This window comes from Centruroides vittatus, unplaced genomic scaffold (assembly GCF_030686945.1).
Source record: "Centruroides vittatus isolate TY-2023 unplaced genomic scaffold, ASM3068694v2 scaffold_769, whole genome shotgun sequence".
Taxonomy (NCBI): domain Eukaryota; kingdom Metazoa; phylum Arthropoda; class Arachnida; order Scorpiones; family Buthidae; genus Centruroides; species Centruroides vittatus.
The window spans coordinates 568,984-591,243 of record NW_027122717.1 but is presented as its reverse complement, the minus strand read 5'-3'; the positions used below and the strand labels follow the sequence as shown (position 1 = coordinate 591,243).

General features: G+C 37.6%; 1 protein-coding gene across 1 annotated transcript in view; it reads right to left on the bottom strand.

Annotated features, from left to right (window-relative positions):
• LOC136989937 (low-density lipoprotein receptor-related protein 4-like) overlaps positions 1 to 22,260 on the bottom strand; it is a 229,817-nt gene that overhangs the window by 88,856 nt on the left and 118,701 nt on the right. The window contains exons 4-5 of the mRNA XM_067288244.1: positions 12,679 to 12,792; positions 11,586 to 11,702 (exon numbers count right to left, since the gene is read on the bottom strand). Of these exons, the coding sequence (XP_067144345.1) occupies positions 11,586 to 11,702; positions 12,679 to 12,792 (231 nt within the window). The remainder of the gene's footprint in view (positions 1 to 11,585; positions 11,703 to 12,678; positions 12,793 to 22,260) is intronic.

Below are 22,260 nucleotides of genomic sequence, written 5' to 3'. Positions count from 1 at the left end.
ATACCTTAGTAAAAATGTTACTTGACATTATTTGTACGGTTAATATACATCTGTATTTAGTATGAACAGTCCATGCTTTAAAGGCTCTGTCCATGTCTGTACTGTACTTAGAAAAAATAAACAAAATGTCTGTACTTTTCAACTGATTGTACAGTGTGTGGCTGCAGCCGTCTGTCATATGTATATATATATATATTTTTATTTTTGTATTTTTTTTGGGCTATTTTCGGTTGTGGGGGTATGATGGTTGGCAACCCGTCGTGTACACGAAAAAGGGGTATTTAAGGCGGCACCAACCGGTTATTGGGCTTTTTGTCCTTCCTTGAGAAGACTGGTGAATCATACGGACCCGTGCGGTAAGCTTTTTCACGAGGACAGTTTTTACAGGCGAATAAGGGACAATTCGTAATCGTGATCCATCGACCATTCTACGCCTCGGACAAGTACGTGTGCTCCATATGTGTGTTATCCCCCAAGTGTCGTGTGTCACTCAATATTTATAGACAAACGTTAATATATTGTGAAATATTCATCTTTACTGTGATTTCTTTGTTCCCAGGACGAACTGAGTTACGGCAGGTTGAACCATCTATACTATAACTTTGTAACGGTGAGACTTCAGGTGCTCGTGAAATCGTATTTTTGTAAACCTAACCATATATATATATATATATCTTTAATTGTATCATCATCTCTAATATATATATATAAACTTATTGTCAACTTGTCTCTTTGTGTCTCTTCCCCACGTGGTAATTCACCTACACTCACAAATAGCGTGAACACTTGTTCCTGCAATTTTCCACATCTGGCGTCCGCGACAGGATTACCACGTGGTCTATAATGGAGACAAAGACTGTCGAGCACTTGAGTGACGGCACGCAACCTGAGTCGACCACGAACGTTACAGGAAACCACGACCCAGCAGCGGCAACCCCAGTAGTTACGGGATACCTGGGGATGATTCCAACATTCTCAGGCACTTCAGCAGATAATGTATCCATCAAGCAGTTTTTTGATATTCTGGAGGAGGTGTCAACAATCGCCGGGTGGACAAGCGGAACTCGCTTAGTGGTAGCCCAATCACGCCTGAAAGGAGAGCCATTCAGCCTGTTGTTGGACTTACGGGAAGTGTACCGAAATGACTACAACAGAATTAAGACATCCCTGCTAGGTAGCTTCCACAGACAGAAGTCAACTGAAGGAAGCACATTGAAGGACTTCATCAACATAAGACAAAGACGTAATGAGTCGGTAGGTGAGTACAAAGTTAGATTGTGTATATCGTTTGAAAAGATGGTCTGTGCAAACCCGCACATGGCCACGTTGAGAAATGAGATGTTAAGCAATCAATTTATCCAAGGGATAAACCCAGACTTAAGAATGAAACTGTTAGAGCGCGAACCAAAATCATTTGATGAGGCGGTCGAACTAGCCGAGAAATTAGCCAAGATCGAGCAAGCCTGCGGACTCAAGGAAGTTCAGGTAGGTGGTGTTGTTGTACCACCTCGCAAAGAATCAACTTCTCCCGATAAGAGTAACGTAACTGGATCGGAAGTTACGACTCGTTTAGCTAAGTTGGAAGAGACCGTACTACAGCTGTCTCAGGCTGTCATGGGATTAGCATGTGGGCCGGATAAATGCAACCCAAATAAACCTAAGGTCATACCTGGTCGGGTTAGGAGATGTTTCGCCTGCGGAAGTAGGGACCATCTATGTGCTAATTGCCCGAAAAATTTAAACTAGAATGGGACTATCGTGGCAGCCAGGACGGTGGTTCCGAAGTGAATATTCAACTGGCAAATGAACCGGGCATTAATAACCACAACCTCCCCTTCATTTCCGGTGAAATCAACGGCCATGCTGTGAACTTGTTATTAGACACCGGTGCGGAAAGGTCACTTATAAATCGTCATGAACTGGACTACTTAAAGGGTAATTCCCTTAATACCAGCACGGTCAATGTACGGGTGAAAGGGGTGTCAGGCGGTGTAATGAAAAGCAACATAGAATTATTAACTAATGTAGTGTTGAACGATAGGGCGTTCCCCGTGAAATTTATTGTGGTGGATTCGGTAATTTTGGTGGGTAATCAGGGCATCCTTGGTATGGATTTCCTGCGTGCTTACCCGGAAATGCTAGTTAAAGTAGCACGCCTCATGGATAGAGGGGACCCTCTGGCCGAACAAAATGCGGCCTTTGCAATTGCTTCTCTTCGTGAAGTACCCACACCACCAAGCGCCACTGCCCAAATTGACTTAACTCACCTTCCGCCAGAGCAGGCTGTAGAGGTACAGCAGATCATCAATGACTTCACTGATATCTTCAACGAAGCGGTCGAAGGGCTAACAGGTACAACTAAATACATCCATGACTTCGAACTGTGCACTAGCACCCCGATATATACTCGGCAATATCGCATTCCGCATGCCTTCCTATCGAAATTAAAGGAAAAAATCCAGCAGTATTTGGAAGCTGGCATCATTGAACCGTCGATTTCTGAGTGGAACTCCCCTATGCACATCGTCCCAAAGAGTAATGGAGACATCCGGATCACCCTGGACTTGCGGAAGGTCAACGAGGTCACTAAGGGACAAGACTTTCCCTTGATGAGAATAGATGACATTTTAGCACAGCTGAAAGGGGGCAGGGTGTTTTCTGTCCTGGATTTGAACTCCGGCTATTTTCAGATACCGGTGGCTCCCCATCTACGTGAGGTGTTTGCCTTCACGACCCCTTGGGGTAAATATCAATTGTGTCGGATGCCCCAAGGGGGGAAGAACTCGGGGCGCTATTTCCAGCGTGTAATGAACTCTATACTCTCCAAACATGTGGGTGTAAATTGCTTTGTGTTTCAAGACGATGTAGTCTTATTTTCTGAAAATATGCACGATCATATAGAATTGTTAAGGGAGGTACTCGACCTTATTAGGGAAGCCGAGTTAGTCTTGCGGCCCTCAAAGTGTAAGTTCGCCGTGACCTCGGTCCGGTATCTGGGTCACATGATTGACGAGGAAGGGGTGAGGCCGGATCCAGATAACGTAAGTGCCTTCTTAAAGATACCACAACCCAGGACTGTGAAAGAAGTGAGATCCTTCTTGGGAGCCTTAAGCTTCTACCGCCCTTTTATACAAAACTTCGCACACATAGCCTTGCCGCTCACCGAGCTAACAAAGAAAGGGCGTCGGTTCCAGTGGTCGAGCGAATGCGAGGATAGTTTTCTTAAGTTAAAAGAAACTATCACCACTCCTCCAACGCTGAAGCACCCGGATTTTTCCTCTGTGTTTCACCTTCACACCGATGCGTCTGAACTTGCCGTGGGAGCTGCTCTACATCAAGGGTATGGGGACCAACTCGCACCAGTTGGTTTCTTTAGCAAGAAACTCCACGGTGCGGAACTTAACTATTCCATCGTGGAGAAGGAGTGCCTCGCCTTACTAGCAGCTCTCCGTCATTTCCGGTTTCTGGTCCTAGGCAGACCAATAATCGTGTATTCAGACCATAAGCCACTTGTGTTCCTAAGGGACATGAATAATCATAATCGGCGTCTCATGCGGTGGGCTATTGAATTGACGGAGTACGATCTTAAGATGGTGCATATAAAAGGGAGTGAAAACAAGGTGGCGGATTTGCTATCCCGCGCTCGTAACAGTCGCAAAGATCAACCTGAGGAGGTGGGAGTAAGTATTAACGCTGTGTCACCACTGCCGAATAATAATGAGCAAAGTATAAGTGATTTGGTAATTGCATCTCAAGAAAGTGATGATCACATTTGTTCGACAAAGGGCAAGTTATTAAGTAGAGGGGCGATTGAAGCCCCCACCCACCTACATGACTTTAAGGTAAGGAACGGGATCCTAGTCAAGAGCGGGGTGAACCGACGGGGCGAACGTGTCAATTGCATTTGTGTAGGTGACGCTGCCCAGATCCCGGTGATAAAACACCACCATGAAATAGGGGGGCATATGGGGATCGAAAAAACACTAAGAAAACTTAGAGACAACTACTTTTTCCCTGATATGAGAACTAAAGTCAAGAACTATATAACATCATGTGGAACATGTCAGCGCTTTAACCGGGTCACCCATAAGGCCCCCGTCCAGGAGGTAACCCACCCCAATAATCCGATGCAGGTGCTTGCGGTTGATGTGGTTGGACCGGTGCCCGAGTCCCGGAAGGGGAACCGTTACATTCTTGTGTTCGTTGACATGTTCACAAGATTCGTCGAAGCTATCCCAGTACCTGAAATATCATCCAAGACAATAGCCGACTCGTTATTTGAGAACATTGTGTGTCGCTACGGTGGGGGGCAGACCCTCATCTCCGACCGTGGGACAAACTTGACTTCACAACTCATGACTGACGCATGCAGGTTACTTGGGATCGACCGTAAAACAACCACTGCATATAGACCCACATCTAACGGGACTTGTGAAAGAGCCAACAAGACAATTATCGAGATGATCGCAAAGATCTCGAATGGTGATAACGCCAACTGGGATGAGTACATCCCTGCCGCATTATTGGCATACCGGAATACCATCCATGGGTCAACAGGGGAAACCCCGGCTTTCTTAATGTACGGTTTCGATCCAGTTCTACCCGGAGAATTGAGGGTCGAAGATCCGAAAACAGGAAGTGGAGGGATCGTGGAATATCGAGAGAGGCTGATGAGCAAACTTAGGGTCTGCCGCAGGGCTGCTGACGAGTTTAATAAGGTGCAATTAAGAACCAAACGGGGGTACTGGAACAAGAACCGGAAGTTGAGAAGCTTTCAAGTGGGAGACTTGGTGCTGGTGAGAAGACCATCAAAAGTTCATCATAAAAAGTTCTCCCCGTGGTACTTGGGCCCTTTCCGTGTGCAGCGCATACTTAGTGACGTAGTAGTCCAAGTCAAAGGAATAAAAAAGAAGGATGAACAGACCATCCATATTGACCGTTTAAAACTGTTCTTTGGACCAAGAGACAAAGTTACACCATCTAGAAAGGAGAAAAGGTCAAGCAAATGGACTCAGGGTGATTGTGATGATGAGGATAATGAGGAAGTCGACCCTCGCCAAACCAGTCAACCAACTCGGTACTACTGCCCCTCTACAGGTGACCCACCTCAGACCTTGGAAGACCCGCACGACACATCGGAGAGTCGTGATCAAGTTCATGTGACGCAGCAACGGAATTATCCCTATAACTTAAGACGGCGACGGGTTGATTATGTCACCCTGAATCGAGGGTACTAGTGTTATAAAAAAAAAAAAATTTATAAGGGTGTTTCCTTTTTTCTTTTTTTTTTCCTCTCTTTAAGGGGGGGCATATGTGTGGCTGCAGCCGTCTGTCATATGTATATATATATATATATTTTTATTTTTGTATTTTTTTTTGGGCTATTTTCGGTTGTGGGGGTATGATGGTTGGCAACCCGTCGTGTACACGAAAAAGGGGTATTTAAGGCGGCACCAACCGGTTATTGGGCTTTTTGTCCTTCCTTGAGAAGACTGGTGAATCATACGGACCCGTGCGGTAAGCTTTTTCACGAGGACAGTTTTTACAGGCGAATAAGGGACAATTCGTAATCGTGATCCATCGACCATTCTACGCCTCGGACAAGTACGTGTGCTCCATATGTGTGTTATTCCCCCAAGTGTCGTGTGTCACTCAATATTTATAGACAAACGTTAATATATTGTGAAATATTCATCTTTACTGTGATTTCTTTGTTCCCAGGACGAACTGAGTTACGGCAGGTTGAACCATCTATACTATAACTTTGTAACGGTGAGACTTCAGGTGCTCGTGAAATCGTATTTTTGTAAACCTAACCATATATATATATATATATCTTTAATTGTATCATCATCTCTAATATATATATATAAACTTATTGTCAACTTGTCTCTTTGTGTCTCTTCCCCACGTGGTAATTCACCTACACTCACAAATAGCGTGAACACTTGTTCCTGCAATTTTCCACAACAGTTAATAGTTAAATCATAACCACTTAGATTTAAATCTGACAAAAGGTGCAAATTTTTGATAATTACAGTATTATTGTATTTGTTGGCTAGGTGACAACATTGTATAAGCAAATTGCTCTGTTGCTTGGAGAACATGTGCACATTCATTGTAACGCTTTTTTAATTCGATAGTACTTGTTGTTTAAATGATAAAACGCAGTAGTTTTCTTATACTGTATTTAAAATTTCATTCTGTGCTTCAAACGAAAGTGTAAATTGAAACTTTATATTATATGCATATATTTATTAGATTGAAAAATATGAATAAATTCCTTTCACTTTGCCTCACTGTCTGATTACTTTTAATGCTAATCTGTCCATATTTTGCTTTCAATTGTTATGGTAACCCTACTGTTTGACACATTAAAATGATTCAAAATGGTAGGAATAGACATTAGATGATACAAGAGAATTTGTCAATAAAACAAATTTGAACTGATTCATCATTCTTGCCATTTTTAGTGTTTGTTATGAAGTGAATAACTCAAATAAAAAAAAGATTAAATTAGTTAACACATATCTTCCTTGACTATGTCTTAAGGGAAACTCTCCTTGTGACTTTGTCTCTCTTATTTAGTACAGAATATCTTGGGTTACAGGTATTCTCTGAACTTCAGGAATCTAGTTATGACATCTATTGTCCATTATAATTTCCTAATTTCTAAAAAGTTTCATAATGGACATTAATGCTTGAGTTGTAACATAATTAATTAACAAGACTTTTTATCCAAATAATACTTAATATCATATATATGACAAACTATTATTCACAGGGGAGGACGGGGCAACTTCGGCATGTTAAGAATGAGTTAAATTTTTTGTAACAAATACCGCTGTAAACTGAAAGAAAAGCATTGTTTATTGTCTACTGGAATTTTACCTTACTATAAAACTGGTTAAAATCAGTTTGGAAATAAAAATAATCATAATAATAATAACTTTATAAAAAGATATCAATTGCCGAAGATGCCCCTGGTATAGGGGCAAGATAGATAGGTATATAAATTTGTGTTATTAACAATGTATAAGTTGGAATTCACTATTAAAACAAAGAAATACAAGCCCAAAAACTGATTTAATATTATTACAACAAAATGCAAGTTCAAAGACATATATAAATAAATAAATAATTAATTACAAAAAAAAATCAAACATAATAAATGAAAACATCCTAAAAAGCAATATAAAAGCATATTGTTTACTCTCTTATTCTCTACACATATCACAAATAAATTGAACATACTCATTTTCTACATCCATACAGTCCACGAGCCCACAGTTTGCATTTACAGCACATAATCCACTCCTCCTGAGCAATGCCATAGTCTTCATTACAATATGTACAATAAGTATTTTTACCATCATTTTCAGGTTCTTTACGACTTTTCTGCCTCTTTCTTTTAGTTAACTTCAAATCCGGATTCTCTAAAACTGTTGCCTTTCTGCAAGATCCAGATTTTTCATCCTTGGCTTCTAATGTGGCTTTATATGGAGATCCAGTTATTTCTTCTGCTTGTTGTTTGTGTCTCCAATTGGAAACCATTTCTTTGGGTTTCGGAAGTGGAGATATATCAGAAACTTTCAATATCGTTTCATTTTCTGTACAACTATTGCTTTCACCTGTGGGCATGGTAATTTGAGATGAAGAGGAAGATGGCAACGGCTCAGAAAAAGAGGAAGGAATCAGTTCAGAATTAGAAGACACTGCAATAGAAAATGCTGCATTTTGAGAATTCAATATAGCACTTGCACCCATAAAGTTGTCATCTTGGAAGATGTAAGGATTATATGGGGAGATTCCAGAACACTGAAACCCCTTCATTATGTTTTGTGGGATAAATGCCCTAATGTATGCCTCCTTTATGAGAGGTCCCATTGTAAAGTCGGTGATTCTTACACCAGGATTGTTTGTCATGTATTTGTCCATTTCCTGATAAAGGTAGGTTTTGAAAGGACTGTAAATAGCAACATCTAATGGTTGTATTTTATTGCTGGTGTGTGGAGGCAATGTTATTAATTTGATCCCATTGTCTCTGCATAGGGTAATTGCTCCTAGTGATTTATGACTTGTGTGGCCGTCCAATATTAGCATCACGGGAGCTTTTTTTGAAGGTCGGACACATTTGATGAAGTGCCTGACGTATTCTAAAAATAAATCAACATCCATCCAGCCAAGAAGGAGTGGCATAAGCAGCAGTTCCTGGAAATGAACCGAAGAGCAAATTCTGATTCATTCTTGTCCTTGGATAAATGACCATGGGTGGAAGGAATGTACCAGCAGCACTAATGGTTCCTACAACAGTTATGTTCCTACCTTTATCAGTAGAAGTTATTCTTCCTATTTGTTTTAATCCCCTCGTTGCAAGGATTTTCTTTGGTGTCTGGACATTTGACACACCTGTTTCGTCCATGTTAAAAAAAACCTTTCCTTGGAGATACTGTTATCAATCTTAACTTGCTGAAAGATTTTGAAGAATCTGTTTACCTTTTCTCTAGTAAAGCCCATTATTCTTGATATGCTCGTACCCTCTGGCATTCTCAGTGAGAGGTTTTCTTCCTTCATAAAATTAGCTAGCCAATCTGGACCGGCCATCTTCTTTTCTTCATTAAAGGGATGTTGGAAATTACTGGCCTCTGCATAATGAAATGCTAATCTTCTAAAATCAACTGTCAAAATGCCATAAAACATTTCCTGTAACATCACTACATGTTGTTTCAGCTGAGTTGTATGTTTGGAAGTGAACACAGCTTTAAATCGGCCTTTATTTTGAATATCAGGCACGGGAAATTCCTTGTTCATCCATTATTGTAACGTAGTCCGAGAAATTCCATATATCTTTGAGACAGAATTTAGACTTACTTTTTCATCCCAGTAGTATTGGATTGCTTGCCTTAAAGTTTCTTGGTCGTATTTATCATCCTTTTTTCTTTTATAATTCCTAACCATTTTTGGTAGAGTTCTGCAGAAATAAAATTAGTGTGTTTCAATAATTGGACCTAATTATTCTTTGAAAATTTAATCAAACCATAGCAAAACACGATCAGGGGCAAGATCAGCAGTGTTGTCGATCTTGCCCCACTAGTCATGATTTCAAAACATTAAGTAGAACCCTGAGAACAGGGTACCAAGCCATGATCTGGCCACGTGAATAAGTTGAAGTTCTATCCTTCTAACAGGAAAAGTAACTTTCATTATTATGGAATTATAACAAAACTTGCCAATTCTATATAAATGGAAGCAAAATATTATAAGAAATTAAATGAAACAGACAACTTACTTGATAATTCAACTACGCTTGTTGGAGAACAATACAAACACCACACTCAACAAGCCACCAATAAAACTCAACTGCCTAACCTCTAACCAGAGTCTCCTTTTATTTTGTTTCTAAGAAAATGCAATTGATGAATTTGCCCTGTATGCCAAAGTTACCCTGTTCTCCCCTACTTCATTTGTAAAGCTGATTTAGAAATGTCAATAATAAAGATTTGAATATATCATAAAACCAGTACATATCATCTAAAATGTTATAAATAACAAAAACCATTCACAAAATATAAAAAAATGATACAATAATTTAATAATAAAAGATCAAATTGACACTGCTTTTATTGCTTGATACTACCATGAATTATAACACTGTTATAAAAAGATAATTAGAGAGTTAATTTGAGAAATTATATATCAGATTTCATTATCTTGATTTATCAGTAAAAAGACTGATATAAAGGATAATTCTTTTACAATTTTCTTAATAGCTTCATTTAGAATGTTGCTTCTCAAATGAAATCAAAATCAAATTTTGCATTAAATTATATATTTCATACTTCTTTTGGAAAATATATTTTCTTATATTTTATTTTGATTAGAAATTTATATCTTCATTTTAAAAATGTCCTCAATGTGGGCCTAAATAATTGAAAACAAACAAGTTCTTTCTAAGCTACTTCGAAGGATTTAATAATATAGATGCATCACTATTTTCTGGTATCTGGTATCTGATAGCTCAGCATCTGTTTTAATCCAAACAGATTTATAAGCCCTTAAAATTCTGCTAAATCTTATTCACTGAATGGCCGCAGATGCATGTAGAGCACATTAATGGATTTCTACTGTGTATTGCAGTTATGGTAATATCTCTGTTTTATATGATTTTTTTGTTCTTTTTACTTAATTAAACTTTAGTTATGGCTTTTAAAATAAAGTAAGACTCCACTGAATGCAGGGGATGCATTCTTAGACGACAAAGCACTAAACGAAACAGAGTTAAATGAGGTCATTTTAACATAGAGTAAATAGGGATAAAGGAACACGTGACCAAAAATAAACAGATTTTACTTTAATTTTAAGTTATTTTTATATTAATTTGTATAATAATATATGTTAAATAGCACATAAACATATGCACACAGAAATGTAAAGTTCATTTTTTATGACGAAGGTCCTGACTTTTCTAAAATTCTTCTTTTTTTTACAATAAAGTCATGTGAAGTTTCATTTGTTGCTTTTTTCTTTCCTTAAGCAAATGTTGGTAGCAGAATATCGCATCCAAAATGCCTTGTTTTGCTTTTGCACTCCTTTCAAAATCTGGATCATTCACTACAAATTTGATCAACGATTTTGGTTATCGTTACCAAACTTTTACCAAGGAAATGTGTAGAGAAATTCTTTGGGTTCTTCATTTTCAGAATCTCTATTTTCCAGTTGTACATGAATTCCTCATTCTGTCAGTTCTTGAAAGTTGTCGTTGGTAAGACTCTCACCAGAAACCTGCGGTAACTCCTCAATATCCTGCTCGTCTAGATCTCCTAGTCCTGCTGTATCGATTAGGTTGGCTTTGGTCAACTTAACGATACAACAATAGGCTCTTCTTATTGAGAATTCTTGGATACCTTCAGCCATAACTTCTCCTACACTTCGTTCGTGCATTTATCAGTTAATTCCTGCCAAGGTAAACCGATATTACCTATGGCATCTATTATGTTATATTTTTTTTCCAAAGTTACACCAAATGAACATAGGTTTAAAGAAAGTACATCTTTTGGCCACCTTTTGATGATCAGTTCATGTTTGTAAATAATTGTATTATATATGAATCAATAAAATGCCGTGATAATTTAAATCAGTGTAAATTTTGAGCTTTTTTTTTAGGCTTCAAGCAGACCACGTTATATCAAATCAATGTTAAGTGAGGCAGCGTTAAGCAGGATCTTACTGTAAATGCAAATGTCAATGATATAAAGCATAAACACCAGTCCAAATTTAATATATATATTTAGTTAAGGTTCTAATATTCTGTAGTGCTGTAGAAACATAGAGGCATACACTGTAATTAGTGATCCAGAATGCTCTAGCAAAACCATTAATTCAGCAAGGTTTTGGAACCAGGAATGCTAGGAAATTGGTGGTGGATCGGAAAATTGGTGATATTATATATTATTTCCTAATCATCATTGGTAATGAAGCCAATGAGAAATTATGATAATTTATAATTTATTATCATAAGTTTAAAATTTCGTAATTATAAAAATATAAGGAATGATTACTATAAATTATCAACTAAATATACATACCACAACCATTTTCATCAGAGCCATCACGACAATCAACATCACGATCGCATTTCCAAGCAATAGATATACATTCACCATTTGAACATTGAAATTCATTATTAGCACATGGTCTTGTAGCTGAAATAAAATATTTATTTTTTAATTCTTAACATTATATTTTAGAATATATTTAAATATTTATTTATATTATACAAATTAAAAAAACAAGATATTTTTATAATGTTTTCTATTAAAAGTATTTTTTATATTGATATAATTATTAAATATTTAATATGTCAATACATAATGCTCATTTATATTATTAATGAATTTTTTAATCAAACACAAATCCGTGTTAATAACAACACTTGGCTTTATTTCACCTTTATTTAGTCAAACTAAATAAAGGTGGAAAAAAGCCAAGTGGTTTTCTATTAAAAGTATTTTTTATATTGATATAATTATTAAATATTTAATATGTCAATACATAATGCTCATTTATATTATTAATGAATTTTTTAATTGTATCAGTTAATCTAAATTACCAAAATTACAATAATTGTGTCATTGATATTACCTAATATGAATTATTAATTATAGTTATTTTATATTGTATCTGTTATTTAGGGGTATAACTATTAAATGGGGGTTTTATTTCACGCAAAAGCAAAATAATACTGCTTAGTATTTTTTGCATGAAAATATTTAGTCACAGTAAGAGTAAATGAACAAAAATAAACTTAAATAAGAGATATAGATGAACAGAACATTCTGAAAATGTGTTATAAATATATTGTATATTCAGTAAATACCAAAAGTAGGCCTATTTTCATCATTTACAAGTGATATGTCAATTATGTTTGTGAGACAGATTAATGGGTGCCATGGGGACCATAACCATAGTAGTGATCTCCAAACTAAAGTCCCCTAACCATATTTGGTTAGGGGTTACAGTGTGAACACCACTGTACTAATATATTCAATCTTGATTTGGACTAATAATAAATATTATAGGCTAATGTATTCCAATTTTACAAATCATTTACCCTTTTAATATTTGTTTTATTATTCATATTAATCTAATTGACAAAATTATGAAATAAAGATAACATACGACAGTCTTCATCACTATTATCTCCACAATCATTATGTCCATCACATTGCCATAAATCATTGATGCACCTTCCATTTTTACATTGAAATTCCTCTTTGGTACAATTTCTGGGAGCTGTAAAAATATTTTACATATATAAAGTTGTAGCATTTTTGTGATATATAAGATATATAAATAAAAAATATTTAAACAATATTAATAAAATTTTGAAAACTTAACAACATTGAAATCTCAAAAGTTATATTTCTATAAATACTTTGATGTAATTAAAAGTGGCAAATATATTAGTTTCATAACAATCATTCCTATATCCACATTAACTTCTAATCAACAACTTTCAATCTTTTTTGATTTATTTACTTTATTTTATTATTATTTTTAACCAAAACCTTAACAAGCTTACTTTGGCATGTATATATCTACTTTCGTATCCAATAATTTACTTAAACTTTATTTAAAGTATTGAGTATCTGGAATCTTGTGACAGCTTGTTGCAATCAGGGATAGATTTCGACAGAGGACAGAGTCAAACAACTTCTAATATTTTTATAAGGAGATTCATTATTTCTTTAAAACAATGTTTATATTTTAATATTTTTATCATTACTTTTTAATTTTACATATTTTTATTGTTTAAGTTTATGTAGTAAACATGTTAATTACATAAAAATATAAACATCTAAATCCAATAGTTATATTAATTAGTCAAATGATTGCCGAATTATATCGGACTATATTACTACTACTAGTACAGTATTAATTAAATGCTAAGAAATTTGGCACTAGAGGCAAACATTAGGTGTCATCTCTTGCTAAATTTAATAATTATAATTAAATTAATTTAGAAGGTTTTGGAAAAAAGAATCGGCCCGAAACGGATCTGAACCCACAACTCCCGCTTCATTTAGTTTCATTTTGCTTACTTAGAATTTAATTAATAATAGTAGTAGTAACATAGTCCGATATAATTCACCTGAATCCACCTCTGGTTGCAACATTCTGCATTGTCCTTAAAGCAAAACTGAAAACCTGTTCTAATAAATCATATGATCCTGATTGTCAAGATGACTTGAATCCTGCATAGACTTTGCATAATAAAATTTTACCCAAAACCAGAAGAAAAAGTCAAATTTTATATTTAAGATTATATCACATTTAACTTACTATCAAAATCAGTGCAAACTCGGGACAAGATACAAACACGTTGTATCGTAAGTTACGATAAAATTCCTAATAATTTGCCAGATATAAGTTACCAGATGTAAATGTTGTATTCACAAAGCTCATGGTAAGTTACGATATCGTAAAAAGCCTCGTAAAATATTACAATATCTAATAGCCGTCGTATGTTGAGGTACAGTATTTAGGCTTTGTCGTTATTAAGGTTTCTAAAAATCTGCCGGGAACAGGAAACGTCACTGAATACCCCCCCGAGTCTGGGCGTCTGCAGAAAATCTTACAGGGGTGGACAAAGCTTGGACAAATAATTACATCAATAAATTTTTATTTAATTGCTTAATTTTGGAGTTTTCCATGTTGGCCGAGTATATGAAATAACAAGACCCTGAGAGTCGCTCGGCTTTGATAGAATTAAAAAAAAGAGGTTTATTAATTTCAGCGAACATAAATAATTTACAAAGAAACGATTACACACACTTACTAATTACTAATACAAATACATTTGGGACTGCGCGTAACAATGTCATCAATTAGTCCCCGCGTGCCGACAAGACAAAGAACTTATTCTAACTTATATCTAGCTTAACTAAGTACAGGGCCCTAGAGAAAGATAAGGTGGAAGAGAATTAAACAGAGATGATAAGACTGAAAATTGGTTCGAAGGGGTGACTGGCGGTAATAAATAAGAAAAAAAAAACCTCGGATCCGTTCCTTAATAACTTTCTTTGTTTCTGTTCGTCCCGTTTTTCTCTCTCTCCGAAAAATCTTCCTTCCTCTCGCTCCTGTCCTCCTATCTCCTCTGACGTAACCCCTCGACCCCTCGGTGTCACACCCTTTTTGTTTTTATTACCGTCCAGGCCACATGTGTCGACTAACTACCGCGTGGTTAAGTAAATAGAAAACGGAAGTAAAATTGTTACTACAGGAAGATAGTATAAGGAAAGTAAAGAAAAGAAAATAAATAAGGTTTAATAAAGCCACATACGTCCCCACCAAAAGACATATTAACAATTAACAGAAACATTAATATGGAGATACACAACCATTAATGGATGATGAACTACAGTTCATCTTCCAAAGTGAAGCCGGCGATAGTCCACTTTCTGCCCCCGTAAGTTATACGGGTGGGAGATATTACCCCTCTGTTCCAGCATGGTCTCATTACCCGAATCCTTGCGGTCTCCTTGATGCTGCTGGTTATGTTGATTATACCTATTGTAGCTCGCCCGTTGCGCAGTGGGTAGGTGAGGGATGTCTTCTTCCTCTTCAATCTCCTCGATCTCTCCGGATTGTGATCCTTCGTGTCCAATTGGGATGTTACGCTTCCGTCTAGGCTCACGGAAGTTTGAGAAGCACGGTTTTAGTCTGTCTATGTGTACAACAAGTTTTTCCTTTTTATTACAATTTTCGATTTCCGCGTTAACAGGCCCCAGGAGGCGAGAGACACGGAAAGGACCTAAATATTTTGGAGAAAACTTGCCTTGCTTCTTCCCTTTCCTTAACATCCAAACTTTCTGCCCTACCTCAAAGCTCCTCACCTTCCTCCCTGTGTTGATGCGGTTACGGTTAAGTTTGTTACGGTTGCGACTTAATTCGTATGCCGATTCACGGATGCATCGTAGCTTATCCATAAGGAAATCACGATACTCCCGAATACCCGGGTAGTCATTTGTCTGTTCAACAGGGAACGCATGAGGGAATTTAGGATCAAATCCGTAAAGAAGAAATGAAGGTGACTCACTAGTAGAGGAGTGTGTAGCATTATTATAAGCGAACACAGCAGTCTGTAAGAAGGTATCCCAATTGTTGTTGCTGCCGCCTGATATTCTGGCCAAAAGGTTACTGATGGATTTGTTCACACGTTCACAAACTGAGTTCGAACAAGGGCGATATGATGTCGTAACATTGTGCTTGACGGTAAGGATGTTGCACATTTCATTAAAGATGGAGGACGTAAAATTCGTGCCCCGGTCAGAGATGATGATCTCGGGACTGCCATATCTGCAGACTATCCTTTCGAAAAACACATTGGCTACAGAGGCCGCAGATTGGTCCCTTAAAGGGACGGCTTCTGTGTATCGAGTAAACATGTCAATTATGGTGAGAATATAACGATTACCCTTATGTGTTTGATTTAAAGGGCCAATTATGTCGATTGACACCTTTTGAAACGGATAATTAGCGACTTCCGTTTCTTGAAAGGGGGCTCTTCCTTGATGTAAGTTATGTTGTTGGCAAACTTTGCAGAACTTCACGAATCTATCGACGAGTTTTTTCATCTTCTTGAAGTAGTAGTAACGGTTGATCAGGTCACACGTTTTTTCTTTGCCGTAGTGTCCGGCTAATGGTGATTCATGGAATGCTTTAATTACGTCATTAATTGCTGTTTCCCCTACACAAACACGCCTCCATTGACGTATTCCAAACCGTCCCGGTCGTACGTGGACTAATACATCACCATCTACTTGATACTCAGGAAGTATGCCACTACTCGGGTAATCATTGTAAGAGGGTGGGAATTTAATTAAATGATTTCTCATTGGACCAAAAATTCTGTCCCCAATCTGGGACTTCTTTACCTTTTTCCACAACTCTTCACTGATGCAATTAATGACATCGCTGTTTGAGGGGGCTTCTTCTCTACTACCATGTGGTCGAGACAATAAATCAGCCACTGGGTTACTCTTCCCTTGAACATGCGTAATGACCAAATCAAAATTAGATAATTCTACGGCCCATCTCATGAGGCGGTTATTGTGATTTTTCATATTTTTCACAAAGGTTAAAGGTTTGTGGTCGGAAAGCACAGTGACCTTCTGACCAAGAATAAGATGTTTAAAGTGGCGGAGGGCTAAGATTATTGAGTAGCATTCCTTCTCGATAGTGGAATATTTTAGTTCGGGCCCACGGAACTTCCTACTAAAGTAGCCAATGGGAATGAGTTTCCCTTCGCTTTCCTGTTCTAAGACCGCACCAGCCCAGGTATCTGAAGCGTCCGAGTGCATGAAAAAAGGTATTTTAAAGTCGGGATGAGATAGCACAGGGGGTTTAGATAATAGTTCTTTAAATTTTTCGAAGCTTGATTGGCACTGGTCGTCCCATAAGAACTTTACATATTTTTTAGTCAGATATGTAAGAGGAAGAGCAATCTCGGCAAAGTTTGGGATAAAGTTGCGGAAGAATCCCACCATTCCGAGGAAACTCCTGACGTCTTTCACATTACGCGGGGGTTGGACTTCTTTAATCGCATCCACGTTGCAGGGATCAGGTCGTATCCCCTTACTATCGATGATGTGTCCCAGATACCGCACTTCTTTCACCATGAATTTCGATTTTTTTGGGTGCAATTTCAAGTTGGCTTTGTCTAATATAGAGATTACCTCCCTTAGGAGTTTCACGTGATCTTCAAAGGATTGGGAGAACAACACAATATCGTCTTGAAAGACGAAACAATTGATATCTATGAATCTCCCCAACAGCCTAGACATGGCGTATTGAAAATACCTCCCGCTATTCTTTCCACCTTGCGGGAGGCGGCACATCTGGAATTTTCCCCAAGGAGTAGAGAAAGCAAAGAAATGACGTGTTGATTCATGTATGGGTATCTGGAAATATCCAGACTTTAGGTCGATAACCGAGAAGAATTTGCTTCCCTGAAACTTCGTTAAGATCTCATCCACACGGGCTAGAGGGAACTCCTGGGACTGAGTTACTTCGTTAATTCTTCGTAGATCGAGAGTAACCCTTAACTCGCCGGACTCCTTCGGGACAATGTGAAGGGGGGAATTCCATTCAGAAGTACTCTCCTCGCAAATCCCCGCCTTCAGATATGAAACTATCATTTTCTTTAGTTCACTCAAATAACATTGCGGTATTCTATATTGTTTTGTATTAATTATTTGGTTACTTTTAATGATAGGTGTATGAAGAAATTCCTTAGTACCGGTCAGATCTTCTATTTTCCGTGCGAAACATCCGGGGTGTTCATTAAAGATACGCTCCACTTCCTTTTTTTCGTAGTCTTTCAAATGGGATAAATTAACCTCCATCGTATTATCGGATTCCTCCCTTCTGAATCCACAACACTGATAAAAGTCATCAATTTCGGTTCTATTCCAAGATGTTACATTCTCACCTGTTTCAATTAATACTTCCGGGAACCTGTTTAACACATCCATACCCAATACTCCTTCGTATTCGACTTCGGATGGCAAGTGCATGCAAGTCATTTGAACATTTTGAGTTCTCCCTCCTCTTTCGATCTTGATATTAGACTCCCATTCGCATTCGATAACCTCCCCACCGATTCCTCGTAGTCGTTTCCAACTCCTGTGAAGTGCACCGTTCGGTCCCCTACTCCATATCTCGCTCTGAGCGATCTTCAGGCTTAGCACGGACCTTTCCGCACCCGTATCGACCAGAAACTTGATACTGGTACCATAAGCATCACCAAGAATGAGGGGAAGGCCCTTTTTAGAGAAGAACACATTAGGGGCCAGGGTTAGCTCGATGCATGGGACGTGATACTGGCTATCATCACGCCCCGTAATTAGTTTAAATCATTTATATTCCGTTGAGGGCACTGGCGGGCCAGGTGGCGAGGATTCCCACAAATGTAACACCTTTTTAGGACAGATCGGTTCGGGCTATCCTTATTTTTATCTAGATTTCCACCCAGTCTTTCGACCAAACCATTAACAGTACTACATAACGACCCCACCATTTTTTCCAACCTTTCAAGTCTATCGTCTTCCTTTGTTTTCACAATATTCATCACACCATTCGGATCCTCATTAGCGGTTGGGTTCTTTATTTCAATGGTGTGTACAAATTTATTTTCTCTACTAACGTTACACTCGAGTTCGACCCGTTCTTCCCTCTCCGCTTCCTTAATTGCCTGATCTAAGGTCTGGGGTTCTCTCCTTAATACGTATCCCTTTAGCTGGGGCCTTAGGCCCTTTATAAATCTCTCTCTAATAATGTCATCCCTCAAGGCACCAATTTTTTCGTTATTGGAAGCGGCCTTCGACAACAGTGTATTCATGCGGATGACATAGTCACATACCGTCTCATCATGGTTCTGCTTAATACTTAAGAGTTGGTCGAGTGCATTCTTTTCCTTAAGTTCTCGCTTTTCGTAACATTGAATTAATTTTTGCCTAATTCCCTCAAAAGTACAAGGATCTTGGTCAGCCAAGCTGAAGAACGTCGATAATGGCCCCCCTTTTAACCGAGCTTGTAAGACAGCCAATTTCACTTCACTGTTCCACCCAGCCAGGCGAGATATATTATCTATGGTCTTGAAGAATTGGCGGACATTAACCAAATCACTGCCACTATTAGAAAAAATGGGAACCATTCCTAGAAACCCTGTGACTACTGGAGGGATCCCCTCACCCTCGCCTCCTGAGGATGTAGCAAGATTGTTCTGGTTACAATCATCCATAATTAATGATATAAAAATAATACAATTGATTACAAATTGTAGGGCCTTAAATCTACATGCACGATAATACAATGCTACGTTCTATACAATAAAAACCGTATCCCGTTACTAACAGAATCCTGTCGCGGACGCCATTGTTGGCCGAGTATATGAAATAACAAGACCCTGAGAGTCGCTCGGCTTTGATAGAATTAAAAAAAAGAGGTTTATTAATTTCAGCGAACATAAATAATTTACAAAGAAACGATTACACACACTTACTAATTACTAATACAAATACATTTGGGACTGCGCGTAACAATGTCATCAATTAGTCCCCGCGTGCCGACAAGACAAAGAACTTATTCTAACTTATATCTAGCTTAACTAAGTACAGGGCCCTAGAGAAAGATAAGGTGGAAGAGAATTAAACAGAGATGATAAGACTGAAAATTGGTTCGAAGGGGTGACTGGCGGTAATAAATAAGAAAAAAAAAACCTCGGATCCGTTCCTTAATAACTTTCTTTGTTTCTGTTCGTCCCGTTTTTCTTTCTCTCCGAAAAATCTTCCTTCCTCTCGCTCCTGTCCTCCTATCTCCTCTGACGTAACCCCTCGACCCCTCGGTGTCACACCCTTTTTGTTTTTATTACCGTCCAGGCCACATGTGTCGACTAACTACCGCGTGGTTCAGTAAATAGAAAACGGAAGTAAAATTGTTACTACAGGAAGATAGTATAAGGAAAGTAAAGAAAAGAAAATAAATAAGGTTTAATAAAGCCACATCCACAAGTGGCTTATAAAGTACAGTGTTGCATCAAAGCATCCGATGGTCGAGAGTGTAAAGTTACATATCTCAATCACTTATGATATGTGAAATTTTTCGATCCCAACGGACTGTGGGCTTTAGTTTTAATTTTAAAAGTATCTGTAAACTGAAATATCTACTACGTATAAAATACTTACTTGTTAGCTTAAAACGTAAGTAACGTTTATCTGTCACGAAAAATAAAAAAAGAAAGAGAAAAATAGAAGCGGCGACACTGGAAATCGATAAATCATCCCGAAAGTTTTGAACAAGTGGGCGAAGCGATGTATCATGAATATAAAATAGTAATCTGTTAAGAATTTTCAAATCGACTGTAAAATTTAAATACAAGTAAATATTTTTTGAAAAAAACAAAAAATCAACCGCTCCAGCAATTTTCCACGTGTCCAGCCTCTATGTTCGTCTTTGAATAACATTAATGTCCGCCAATAAAATTCAGCAAAATTATCGAATTTTTATTTTTTGTAAATTTATTACAAATGTAATGGATCAGTATGAAATAAAATTTTAATGCAAATAAAAATCGATTATAAAATGACTTTTTCTTATTATTATTAAACACATTACCTTAAATTCCACATTTTATGGAACTAAAAACATACTGTACTTAACATATTATGATTAATTAAAAAGTAACGACTTCTACAGTTTTATAAAAATAAGAAATCCTAAAATTTTGAAATATTTTGATTTAGATTTCGTAAATAAATTTAGTTCCAAAACTTTCTGATAGGTGGAAGTTAGCGCTAATGTCGCTGCAATTTGCATATTACGAAGTTGTGGAACAACTTTAGAATTTATAAAAGATTGCAAAGCGTGTTCGGGATTAGAGAGAAGTCATCGTGCTTACGTGATTGCACACTACTCGTTAAACTCTACTATCAAAGAAGCAACAATACTAGTGCTGCAACCAAGGAATCCCGACGTTTAAAGTCCTATCGAAAAGGTTCTCTGGCCGTTACTAATCTCAGAAAAGTGATTTTGTGTTTTGAGAAAACGAGAACTTTCAATGTGAAACCAGGAAACGGTTGCAAATCAATGAAATTGGCGAAAATGAAGGAAATTTCAATCGTCTTAGCCTTGAAGTGCAGAAAATTTTATGCGACTATTGCAGTTTTATTCCTACATGATAGTAACGAATTGCTTTCTGGTGATTATGCTTTGTGGAAATCATTGCATTCACGAACCCTGTAATCGCAACACTGAATTGCAACAAAATCATTGCACGTTGTGTCGCACTTATCAGCATTGCCTGAATTTCTTTGACAACATCGATATTAGTTGCCAAATTTCTTCCTGCTGAGAAATTTTGTAACTACGCTTTTTATTTGAGAAATTGAAATTTCGCGGTCAGGAAAGGTATGCATCAGGCCCCCACATCCTACAGAGGAGCTCCCAGACCAGGATCATTGGCAAGTCTCCCTTCCCCTCCTCACTCGAACCTAAGACCTAAGTGGTGTGAGGTGAGGGACCTAACCACTCGGCCTCCGCGGCCGCTTTGGAATATGATAAGGCAGCTAAAACCCCAAGAAACTATCGATTAAATTATTTCGCAGTAAATTTTCTGGCTTTTGCCGAAGCAAATTTTTCGATCAAGTCACTAAAATTTGTTTTTTTAGCTTAATCATTTTCAATGCACAAAATTGCTAGGTTATTTAGTCGCTCCTGACCAGCTGAGTTTCTTTGCCACGTCTTCAGTGAATTTGCCAGTTTACTAAGAGATCTCTGGCAAAATGACAAAAAGTCACGGAAGATATTGTTCGGCTGTCAATTCCCATAATTGTAAAACAGAAAAATTCTGATAAAAGTTTTTTCAGTTTTCCTTGTGACTCAGAAAGGTAATTTTTATACTTTTATGATTGTTATATTAAGTTAATAATAGTGGCCTAGAACAACGGTCGGCAACTGGTGGTCCGCAAGAAAATTTTGGTGGTCCGTGGAGAAATTTGGACATTGATCAACTGAAGGTTACGCGAAGTAATACGAAAGAAATGCAAAATGCTTAGTTGCTTTTTTCACTCATTGGGGGTTTCTATTCGAATCTAAAACCAAATACGAAGTGACTGCTATCAATAAATAATGAACAATAAACAATATTGTGAGTGCGATAGTCGTCTTTCGTAGAAAAGCGCTAAGAATCCATAAACTTAT